This window comes from Mustelus asterias, chromosome 21, assembly GCF_964213995.1.
Source record: "Mustelus asterias chromosome 21, sMusAst1.hap1.1, whole genome shotgun sequence".
In the NCBI taxonomy this organism is placed as follows: domain Eukaryota; kingdom Metazoa; phylum Chordata; class Chondrichthyes; order Carcharhiniformes; family Triakidae; genus Mustelus; species Mustelus asterias.
Window position 1 is genome coordinate 11,558,308 of NC_135821.1, and position 12,298 is coordinate 11,570,605.

Genomic DNA, 12,298 nt, shown 5'->3' on the forward strand with positions numbered 1-12,298 from the left:
GAGAGGGGGAAATAAAGCTCAACATTGTACAAAGTGTAGGAACATCTTCCCCCTCCATTTTATTTTATCAAAATAAAGAAACGTCTCGAGGGGCAAGGCCAGTTCCGCACCCCATTTATGTCCACAGATCGGGGCGTGCTGTTAGGAGGAGGCTCGCGGTTTCTAGGACTTGACGAACTCCTTCCCCTGTGAGATGACTCACCCCTTTTGCACCTTGCTGTTTTTTTTAAGCTAAGCCCAACGCGAAGATGAGCCCAAAAAGGCAACACTTTCTCCTCAACTGATCGGTTATAAAACCCTCGAAACTGAGGAGGATTTTATGAGGAAAATATTTTTCTAAAAAGACGAACGTGAATGGATCAGGAAGGAAGAACGTGGGTGGGGAAGAAACTCAGGTGAGAAAACGTGGTCTTAAGAACACATTTCTATATTCTAAGCTGCCACTGTTGGAAGAAATGTTCACACTAACTCAAGGAAAAGGTTTGGTCGAATATCTCACCAATTGGGCGGCACAATGGTTAGCGCTGCTGCCTCACAGCGCCAGGGACTCGGGTTTGATTCCCAGCCTCGTGTCACTGTCTGCGTGGAGTTTGCACGTTCTCCCCGTGTCTGCGTGGGTTTCCTCCCACAGTCTGAAAGACCTGCGGGTTAGGTGGATTGACCATACTAAATTCTCCCTCAGTGCACCCGAACAGGCGCCGGAGTGTGGCTACTAGGGGATTTTCACAGTAACTTCATTGCAACTAGTGTGTGGAAGGTTACCAGGCTTTGAACAGACTTCCCAGGGCACCTCTATGGCATGGGTAGTATTATTAATTGAGGGGTTTGGGGGGTGGGGGGGGGCGGGGGGAGGCAGGGGTGGTGGGGAGGGATTGGAAGATAACAATTGGCTGAAGGGACAGTTCACAGAATCCCTACAGTTCAGAAGGAGAGAAGGAGGTCATTCGGCCCATCAAGCCTGCACCAACAATGATCCCACCCAGGCCCTATCCCCATAACCCCACATATTTACCCTGCTAATCCCCTGACACCAAGGGAAAATTTAGCATGGCCAATCCATCTAACTCACACATCTTGGGACACTAAGGGGCAATTTAGCATGGCCAATCCATCTAATTTGCAAATCTTTGGACTGTGGGAGGAAACCGGAGCACCCGGAGGAAACCCACGCAGACATGGGGGAGAATGTGCAAACTCCACACAGACAGTCACCCAAGGCCAGAATTGAACCCGAGTCCCTGGCGCTGTGAGGCAGCAATGCTAACCACTGTGCCATTGATCCATAGATTTCCGCAAGATTGGGGGGGGTGGGGGGCAAAGGTTTAAGCCGGTCATGAAGGTGCGTCTCATGGCGCAGAGGAGGAGAGGTCCCCAGTTTAGCTGGCCGCAATGAAGATAGGATCATCAAAGCAACTTATTCCTGAAGGCAGGATTCGAAGGCCATCTTAATCCGGTCAAAACGCAAAACTGCAGCCATGGCCACCATGCCCAGAGCGCCACAGGCAAAGCTCTCCACAAGGGCAAGGAAGGGGCTCAATCAAACCCTCAAGTTTTGAAAGGGCGTTGGGAAGTGGGGTGGAGGATGGAGTGGAGGGGGGGGTGGGGTGGTGAAGGAAAGAAAGACAGGATCATCACCGCGTCCCGTGAACGGAGCAAATCGTTCACGTATGAAGAAAAGGTTAAGGAAAAAAAAACATCAAAGGAAAAACTATACACAGAACGCAAGCTGGTCCTGTGTATGTGTAATATTGAGATGACTAGTAACATCCATTAGGTAATGGAAATTGATACAGTAATTTAGAATTCAGTTCGCTACACGGAGAATGCAGCCAGATAAACAAGCTAACATTTAGAAATAAGAAGTTTCTGATCACACTTTTAAGGTCAGCGAATAATCCTTTGATGGATTTTTTTTTCTCTGAAATATTGAATAGAAGGTATGTCCAACTAACAGTTAAAAATGCAACACCGCTCACTGCTAATGCCATCAGGTCAATATGCAAGATAGTTTAAAAATTCACTTCATCCAAGATGCAATTTGGTTTCTCTTTTGAATTCTCCCCCCCCCGCCCCCCCCCCCGAATTGGCACTGATCATAGCATCCCGACAGTGCAGAAGGAGGCCATTCGGCCCATCGAGTCTGCACCGACAACAATCCCACCCAGGCCCTATCCCCATAACCCCGCGTATTTACCCTACTGTCACTTAGGGGCAAGTTATCATGGCCAATCCACCCAACCCGTACATTTTTGGACACTAAGGGGCAAGTTATCATGGCCAATCCACCCAACCCGTACATTTTTGGACACTAAGGGGCAATTTAGCATGGCCAATCCACCCAACCCGTACATTTTTGGACACTAAGGGGCAATTTAGCATGGCCAATCCACCTAACTCACACATTTTTGGACACTAAGCGGCAATTTAGCATGGCCAATCCACCTAACCTACACATCTTTGGACACTAAGGGGCAATTTAGCATGGCCAATCCACCTAACCTACACATCTTTGGATACTAAGGGGCAATTTAGCATGGCCAATCCACCTAACCTACACATCTTTGGATACTAAGGGGCAATTTAGCATGGCCAATCCACCTAACCTACACATCTTTGGACACTAAGGGGCAATTTAGCATGACCAATCCACCTAACCTACACATCTTTGGACTGTTGGGGGGAAACCCATACAGACATGGGGGAGAACGCGCAAACTCCACACAGTGACCCGAAGCCGGAATTGAACCTGGCTCCCTGGCGCTGTGAGGCAGCAGTGCTAACCACTGTGCCATCCTGATGGCACCAGGTATCTCAACCCCTGCCGGACCCAACCCAACGCCTTGTGCTTGCAGATGCCAAGCACCAAAATCACCACTGCAAACAGAGCGACAGCTTTCCATTAGCTCCCCCAAGTCAGTACAACGAGCCTGCTGGTTGCTAGGAAGCCAAGATTCTGACTTTTAAGCAAAACCTCCTGGGTTGAGGATTCCTGCCAATTTTACACCAGGTTACCCTACACGGGTGACGTCTACGCAGCAAACACTAATCTTGGGACGGCAGTCAAATTGGTATTGGATTGACTGCAGAGTACACACCAAGGCAATAATCTCGAGTTAGGCCTTATTGTAAAGTAGAATCCTTATGTTGGCCCCCAACAACCCTTGTGTCCATTATCAACAGCTCTTTCAGGATACTGACCGGTTTGATGAGAGACATGCGCTTCTCACACACACATAAAAGGCCCAGGCTTGGCTCTCGGCCTGTGAGGAGGCGGTGGACTCGGTCTAGGCAGAAATGGCTACGGAATAGGCCTAAATCAGAGTCAAAGAAATCCAGACTAAAGGGCGGGGGGTTATTGTAACCTCTCCCTCCACACTTTGGGGAGTTTACACCCTGCCAGATTTTGATCCGTGAGCAGTTAGCTGCCTAATTGGAGGGTCCAGTTAAAAGTACCTGCTCTACATTGGCTAATATGATTAAATCATTATGGGGGGGGGTGGGGTCCAAAGAGGGAGAGAGAGAAATGAAAATCCAGTATTCACCTACAAAGTAAACAGCTTGCGTTAATAAACGCGAGCTTTAAGTGAGTAAGCACCAAGTGGGTATGATTAAAAGAAACACGAGTTGACCACCCGTACAAATGGCAGCCCACCCCCTCGAACGATCTGAAGACCCACGCAGCGTTGACCAGTAATCGTGGTCACACCCGTTCTGTCCGGATTACGTGCGGAACCGTGGTGTAAGGGCCACGCGGTGTTGGGGAAAGGGGAGGAAGGCGCGGCGGGGCAACGTGGAAGGGAGAAGGCCTCCCTCCCCAACGCTGCTCACGGGAGGAGGAACCGGACCCCCTGGCACCCGCGGAGGGTCCCGACACGCGAGGCAGAGGTATCGAAAAAAAAAAAATTCCAGTTAAAGCCCTTCCAGGAGGTGGGTTGGTTGGTTGCGAAACGGGTTGAAGTTCGCGACGTAATGGGGGTGGCGAGGCTTCCATCATGGAGTGGGGCCCCAGTGGGGGAAGCTCTCTGGGACTCGAAAAGAATACAAAAATCTGTCCGCTGAAAGTCTCAGTGCTGACTGGAGGCTGCTGCCCAGGAGGCAGGCATGAATCCATAAGTAGGCCTCTTATGCTAATCTCTCTGTTACCTACATGCGCCTGCCCCAATGTCTGTGCGTGCACCACTGCCTTCACAAGGACTGAACAGAGTGTACATTTATCCCAGTTAGGGCTGCCCTGTAGATTACCCGATACACAAATACCCACCACCCCGCCACCCCAAAACATTTAAAAATCACATCTTTAAAACAACGTCAAGTTGGCCTCTATTGATCGATATGCTTCACCTTGGGCAATGATTGATCGAGGCTTCTTGATAACGGAATGTAACATACAACTGACTGCAAAACGGCGGGCTAAAATTAATTTTAAAAGGCAAAAAACATACGGATCTCTTTCCGCTCACGGGAAAGTTTTGTACAGCTTTCTGACGACATCTTGTTTGATTTTGAACCCTCCCTGACCGAAGGGCAAATGGTCACCCCGGAAATTGGCGCCAAATCTCGACCGGGTGTCACGCCCGTTCGCCCCGCATCACGGAAAAAAAAAACCTGATTTTCTTTTTTTTGCAAAAACGCGCCCACTTGAGGGTCCATTGCACTGGCCGATTCTCCTCTCCTCCCCCGCCCCCTCCAGCGCCCGCACCCACCCGCGCCGGCTCAGAACTCGTCGTCCGAGCTGAGGAGCAGCGTCTTCTCCGTGTCGCGGATGCTGGAGGAGCTGTGCGTCCGCGAGACGATGTGCCCGTTGCGCCAGGGGGTGCCGTGCTCCAGGGTGGACTGCTGCGTGTACTGCTGGTAGGCCGGGGAGAAGTTGTGGATGGCGTCCTGGACAATGTCGTGTGGGTTCATGGTTTCCTTTAGGCTGCTGGAGATGCTCTTCATGGGGGCGCAGCGACCTGCCAGACAGAGGGGAGGGGGGGGGGGAGAGGGAGAGAGAAACTGTTAAAACATCGGACCGACAGCGGAGCAGGCTCCATCTCACTTATGCTTTTGCAGTTAATGTCACCCATTCATTTCAAACCATTACGGGTGCCGGAAAGAGGCCATTCAGCCCCAGTGCTGGTAACCGGGATTAGTATAGATCAGTGCTTAATGGCCGGCATATTCATGGTGGGCCAAAGGGCCTGTTTCTATGCTCTATGTCTCTTCACTGGGTGGCATGGTGGGCAGCACTGCTGCCTCACAGCGCCACGGACTCGAGTCACTGTCTGTGTGGAGTTTGCATGTTCTCCCCGTGTCTGCGTGGGTTTCCTCCGGGTGCTCCGGTTTCCTCCCACAGTCTGAAAGATGTGCTGGTTAGTTGGACTGGCCATGCTAAATTGACCCTTAGTGTCAGGGGGATTAGCAGGGTAAATATGTGGGGTTACGGGGTTAGGGCCTGCGTAGGATTGTAGTCGGTGCAGACTCGATGGGCTGAATGGCCTCCTTCTGCACTGTAGGATTCTATGATTTACCACAGCTAATCGCCTAACCTACACAATTATTTGAATGAAAAACATCCTTTCCCTGCAATTCAACTTGCCCGAATGCCATGTTTACATTATGGTTCTAGACAGAGTGGCACGGTGGCACAGTGGGTTAGCACTGGCTGCCTCACAGCGCCAGGGACCCGGGTTCGATTCCCGGCTTGGGTCACTGTCTGTGCGGAGTCTGCACGTTCTCCCCGTGTCTGCGTGGGTTTCCTCCGGGTGCTCCGGTTTCCTCCCACAGTCTGAAAGATGTGCTGGTTAGTTGGACTGGCCATGCTAAATTGACCCTTAGTGTCAGGGGGATTAGCAGGGTAAATATGTGGGGTTACGGGGTTAGGGCCTGCGTAGGATTGTAGTCGGTGCAGACTCGATGGGCTGAATGGCCTCCTTCTGCACTGTAGGATTCTATGATTTACCACAGCTAATCGCCTAACCTACACAATTATTTGAATGAAAAACATCCTTTCCCTGCAATTCAACTTGCCCGAATGCCATGTTTACATTATGGTTCTAGACAGAGTGGTACGGTGGCACAGTGGGTTAGCACTGGCTGCCTCACAGCGCCAGGGACCCGGGTTCGATTCCCGGCTTGGGTCACTGTCTGTGCGGAGTCTGCACGTTCTCCCCGTGTCTGCGTGGGTTTCCTCCGGGTGCTCCGGTTTCCTCCCTCAGTCCGAATGACGTGCTGGTTAGGGTGCATTGGCCGTGCTAAATTCTCCCTCAGTGTACCCGAACAGGTGCCGGAGTGTGGCGACGAGGGGATTTTCACAGTAACTTCATTGCAGTGTTGGTGTAAGCCTACTTGTGACACTAATAAAATAAACTTTAAACAATCACGAGCTTTTGGAGCACTGCTCCTTCATCAGGCGAGTGAAACCTGATGATGGAGCAGCGCTCCGAAAGCTCGTGATTCCAAATAAACCTGTTGGACTTTAACCTGGTGTTGTGAGACTTCTTACTGTGCCCCACCCCAGTCCAACGCCGGCATCTCCACATCATGGCTACCTTATTTTACTGTGAGCAAGTTTGAAGACGTTACCATGTCCGGTAACCGATTAGAACTAAGCGGCTAGAACAACAAAAGAAGTTATGAGGAGATTTGAAGTGTTTGTGACAGAAACAGGCCGGGGGAGAAGCGACTTCCCCTGTACACCGAGTCAACAAATAGGGGGCATTAATTTAAGATCAGCATCAAAGGGACAAATGCAGAGGTTAGGAGATCCGATAGTGGATTGTTAGGACATCAACTGTTTTTTTATTCATTCGTGGGACATGGGCGTCGCTGGCTGGCCAGCATTTATTGCCCATCCCTAGTTGCCCCTGTGCAAATGCAAGTCAAATGGGGAGGCGATGGCCTGGTGGCATTATCACAATCCAGAAACTCAGCTAATGTTCTGGGGACCCGGGTTCGAATCCCGCCACGGCAGATGGTGGAATTTGAATTCAATAAAAAAATATCTGGAATTAAGAATCTAGTAATGACCATTGTCGACTGGCAGAAAAAACCCATCAGATTCCCTTTAGGGAAGGAAATCTGCCATCCTTACCCGGTCTGGCCTACATGTGACTCCAGAGCCACAGCAATGTGGCTGATTCTTAACTGCCCTCCGAGCAAGACACTCAGTTCAAGGGGTGATTAAGGATGGGCAATAAATGCCGACCCAGCCAGCGACGCCCCCATCCCATGAATAAACACTTTAAAAAATTCTAAATTTAAATTCTGGGCTGCCAGTGACGGAAATCAGGAATCAACACAAGGTCAGGCTGGAGGAGCAGAGATATTTCAGAGAGTGGTTTGCACCGCTGCCTCACAGCGCCAGGGACCCGGGTTCGATTCCCGGCTTGGTCTGTGTGGAGTTTGCACGTTCTCCCCATGTGTTTCCTCCGGGTGCTCCGGTTTCCTCCCACACGCCGAAAGACGTGCTGGTTAGGTGGATTGGCCGTGCTAAATTCACCCTTCGTGTCAGGAGGATTATTGGGGTAAACGTAAATAACACATCCCGGCACGTCAGGTCGGTACCGAGGGAGTGCTGCCCTGTCGGAAGCGCCGTTCAGCCAAGGCCGCACGTTCAGGTGGATGTAAACTAACCCCCGGCATGGCAGAGAGAGAGAGCAGAGAGTCTTCCCCCACCCCCCAAGGCCTTAACATAACATCCGTCAACCGACAGCTCCAGAACCCCGAGCATCTGAGCCCAAAGCCGCTGCTGGGATCTTGCTATGTTCAATGTGTCTGCTGTATTCAACACAAAATGATGACCGTGACAACTTTGCATTTGTGTAGCACCTGCCCCAACCTCGAGACGTCTCGATACGCTAATTAAAAACTTTCTGGGGAGTAGTCACTGCCGCGTTGTAGGGACATGTGTCAGTTGACACACAGCGAGGTCCCACAAACAGCAATGAGTTAAATAAGTAGGTTAATCTGTTAGTCGGTTGAGGGGTGAGTGTTGGAGATGACGCCGGGTAGATACAGTGCTGTGAGGTGATTAATGTCTACTGAGAAGGCCGAAGTAGCTGTGACTTTGTGGTTCATCGGATACGCTCCCTGGCTCAATGACTGTGCTGAAGCCCAGTGAAAATGAAGAACAACCCACACCCTCACTAACGCGCCCAATATTTTCCAGATGCCCCACTCCAAAACTGAGTCAGCAAGACACTCCCCAAACTAACATATCCTTAACATTCAAACTCAGAGTGCGGTTGGAGTGTGTATAAGCTAGCGGGACTTGATGGATTGAGTTATAACGAGAGGCTGGATAGACTGGGACTTTTTTCTCTGGAGCGTAGGAGGCTGAGGGGTGACCTTATAGAGGTCTATAAAATAATGAGGGGCACAGGTCAGCTAGATAGTCAATATCTTTTCCCAAAGGTAGGGGAGTCTAAAACTAGAGGGCATAGGTTTAAGGTGAGGGGGAGAGATACAAAAGGGTTCAGAGGGGCAATTGTTTCACGCAGAGGGTGGTGAGTGTCTGGAACGAGCTGCCCAAGGTAGTAGTAGAGGCGGGTACAATTTTGTCTTTTAAAAAGCATTTAGACAGTTACATGGGTAAGACGGGTATAGAGGGATATGGGCCAAAGGTGGGCAATTGGGACGAGCTTAGTGGTTTAAAAAAAAAAAGCGGCAGCATGGACAAGTTGGGCCGAAGGGCCTGTTTCCATGCTGTAAACCTCTGGCTCTAATCGTGAACAGGGAGTGCGCGCATGGCTGGGTGAATGAATGAGGGCGTTATATGAGCGAACGGATAGCTAAGGTGAGTGCGCACCAGTGTATGTGGGGGAGGGAGGGAGGGAGGGCGGGCATGGGCATTAGGTGCAGGTTTAAACTGGGGTGAGTGGAGAGTTGAAGAGTTAGTGACCGGCCTGAACTCAATCCACACAGCATCTTAGAGATGTCACATCAGGGGCCCGCTGAGGCAGAAGGCAGAAGCTACCTCGTTGAATATGTTTAAATCACGGGTAGATAGATTTCTGATCGATAAGGGAATTAAGGGATATGGGGAGCGGGCGGGTAAGTGGAACTGATTCGCTTCAGATCAGCCATGATCTTGTTGAATGGCGGGGCAGGCTCGAGGGCCTACTCCTATTTCTTACGTTCTTATGTATGGCACGCTAAGGTGAGTGCGAGAATCCCCCTTAGTGACCTCGCTGATATTTCTACCCCAGTGGGCATCACCAAAATGAATTGTCCTGCCGCCAACACATTGCTGCCTGTGGGATCTTGCTGTGCGCAGATGGCCGCAATCCCTGCGTTAAAACAGTGACCGCGCTTCAGAAAGTCCTGCAGCAGGCGCGAGGAGCTGCGGAACAGCCCCAGGGTCACAAAGGGCGCTACACAAATGCAAGCCTTTCTTGCTTCCAACTCAAACGAGCGGCGCCGGTGCTCCCGCGCACGGGACGAAGGACGTTCCGAGGAGAGCACAGCGCATCCGCTGAGTGCGGATCGAACTTGGCAACAAAGAGAAGGTAAATCCAGCCTACCGTAGGGCCCGTACGCCAGCACTGTCCAGGGTGAAAGGTTGGCAGAGCAGGAAAGAGGCAGAGAGAGAGAGAGAGTGAGAAAGAGAGAGAGTGCCCCGCCACCTCTAACCGTCCACCAAACAGAACACAAGTTGTCTTTGGCACCTCACACACACAAATACCAAGAAAAAAGTACAATAGTTTTGTATTTGATGATTGACTCATTTTTGGATACATCTAAGGCCCATCCCCCAATCTGCTTCAAGTAGGTGGCGGAACATTTGGCATTAACTAACGATTGAGACCTAACCCAGAGGGGAGGCGATGGCCTAGTGGTATTATCACTAGACTGTTAATCCAGAAACTCCGCTAATGTTCTGGGGACCCGGGTTCGAATCCCACCACGGCAGATGGTGGAATTTGAATTCAATAAAACAAAAATCTGGAATTAAGAATCTACCATGAAACCATTGTCGGTTGTTGGAAAAACCCATCTGGTTCACTAAGGTCCCTTTAGGGAAGGAAATCTGCCGTCCTTACCCGGTCTGGCCTATATGTGGCTCCAGAGCGGGCGGGCAGCACGGTGACACAGTGGTTAGCACTGCTGCCTCACAGAGCCAGGGACCCGGGTTCGATTCCCGGCTTGGGTCACTGTCTGTGCAGAGTTTGCACGTTCTCCTTGTGACTGCGTGGGTTTCCTCCGGGTGCTCCGGTTTCCTCCCACAGTCCAAAGATTAGGGTTAGGTGGATTGGCCAGGATAAAGTGCCCCTTAGTGTCAGGGGGACTAGCTAAGGTAAATGCATGGGGATAGGGTCTGGGTGGGATTGTGGTTGGTGCAGACTCGATGGGCCGAATGGCCTCCTTCTGCACCGTAGGGATTCTTCGATTCTATGAATGCGGTTGACTCTCAACTACCCCTTCAAGGGCAACTAGCGATGGGCAATAAATGCTGGCCCAGCCAGCGACACCCATGGCCCACAAATGGATGAGCGATTTGCCAGCTGGTTTGAGAGTTCACCACTCCCAGGTGGGGTCACCTCGGCCCAGGAGGGCAGGCTTGCCTTCCCCGAGCTTTCAAAACGAGCGGCCCGATGACAGCTTTGTGGTCGTTACCAGCCCGAATCCTTTTAAAAAAAAATCCCAGGCCCAATGGGTAGCTCAAACTGCCAGGGTGGGATTTGAACCAACGCTCTCTGGCCAACCATTAGGGAGGGGGTGGAAAACACACAAGGACCACACAAGCCGCATGCAGACAGGGCCTCGCGAGTGCCACTTTGATGTACTTACTCATGCCAACCAGCTGTAGTGTACAGAGCTAGGAACTCACTAGCCCAAGTGGAGAGAGCACTGGGATGGGGCCAAGGTCGCACATACGTAGGGTTGGGATTTGGCTTCATCTCACATGATTGAAGCTTCCTGCGTTTGTTTTTCCCTCCAGCGTCGCTTGGTAGATTTGTTGAGTGGCTAAAAATAATTAAACGGCTAAGCGTTGGCCATTCCCAGGATGCTTCAGGGTTTAACGGAACCGGAAAATGCCGGAAAGGGGCAAAGCACGCACTGGGTCCAAATTAAACTGCTATGAGGGAGGCAAGGTGCCAAGTTTTCCCCCTTGAAGTTGGCTTGAGTCATCCTGGCAAGCGTTGGCATGAGGGTAAGGGAGAGGCGGGGAAATGGGGGACGGCTGGCACAGCCAAGATGGAGAGGCCTCTGGAACATCTATTACAGAATTCCTAAAAAAAACAACCAGCGGTGGGGGGGCACGGTAGCAGAGTGGTTAGTACTGCTGCCTCACAACGCCAGGGACCCGGGTTCGATTCCCGACTTGGGTCACTGTCTGTGTGGAGTCTGCACGTCAGAATCATAGAATCCTACGGTGCAGAAGGGAGCCATTTGGCCCATCGAATCTGTACCGATCACTATCCCACCCCAGGCCCTATCCCCATACCTCACACATTTACCCCGCTAGTCCCCCCTGTCATTAAGAGGCAATTTAGCACGGCCAATCAACCTAACCGGCACATCTTTGGACTGTGGGAAGAAACTGGAGCACCCAGAGGAAACCCATGCAGACACGGGGAGAATGTGCAAACTCCACACAGACAGTGACCCGAGGCCGGAATCGAATCCAGGTCCCCGGCGCTGTGAGGCAGCAGCGCTAACCACTGCACTGCCGTGTCTGCGTGGGTTTCCTCCGGGTGCTCTGGTTTCCTCCGAAAGACGTGCGGGTTAGGTGGATTGGTCGTGCTAAATTGCCCTAGTGTCAGGGGGACTAGCTAGGGTAAATGCATGGGGTTATGGGGATAGGGCCTGGGTGGGATTGTGGTCGGTGCAGACGCGATGGGCTGAATGGCCTCCTTCTGCACCGTAGGGATTCTATGATCAGTGATTCAAACATTGGCTCACGTGGAAGACACTTTAGGACAAGGTCAGTGTGTTTCTGCCATCCGGACCCATTGTGTTAGCAGCTGCTTTGTGACGTGACACATAATGTCCTCGAAAAACCCGTCACCGCTGAAGATTGCCCACGCTTTCAGCAGGCCCGAGCCACACCTACCTTGCGAGTCGATTGGCTTATCCCCGTACACCTTGGAGGTGAAGGCGTAGCGCAGGGCAATGGCCGCAAAGAACATCTCGATGCAGATGATGAAGTTCTGGTAGCCGGCGGCAACGGTTCCCTCGCCCACGTAGACCTCGGCCGAGTCAATTTTGGGAATGGCGCCGCACTTTTCCAGAATGGCTAGCAGCATTCCTGAGGGAGGGAGCGGGGGAATGGGGGGGCAGAGAACCACAAATACAAGTGAGTTGCTTGGAAGAG

At 51.5% G+C, this 12,298-nt stretch overlaps 1 protein-coding gene across 1 annotated transcript in view; it reads right to left on the bottom strand.

Annotated features, from left to right (window-relative positions):
* Positions 1-2,161: 2,161 nt before the first annotated feature.
* The window catches only part of tmem184ba (transmembrane protein 184ba), a 62,107-nt gene continuing 51,970 nt past the window's right edge, over positions 2,162-12,298 (bottom strand). Inside the window, exons 7-8 of the mRNA XM_078237465.1 lie at positions 12,038-12,232; positions 2,162-4,952 (exon numbers count right to left, since the gene is read on the bottom strand). Of these exons, the coding sequence (XP_078093591.1) occupies positions 4,714-4,952; positions 12,038-12,232 (434 nt within the window). The 3' untranslated portion in view covers positions 2,162-4,713. The remainder of the gene's footprint in view (positions 4,953-12,037; positions 12,233-12,298) is intronic.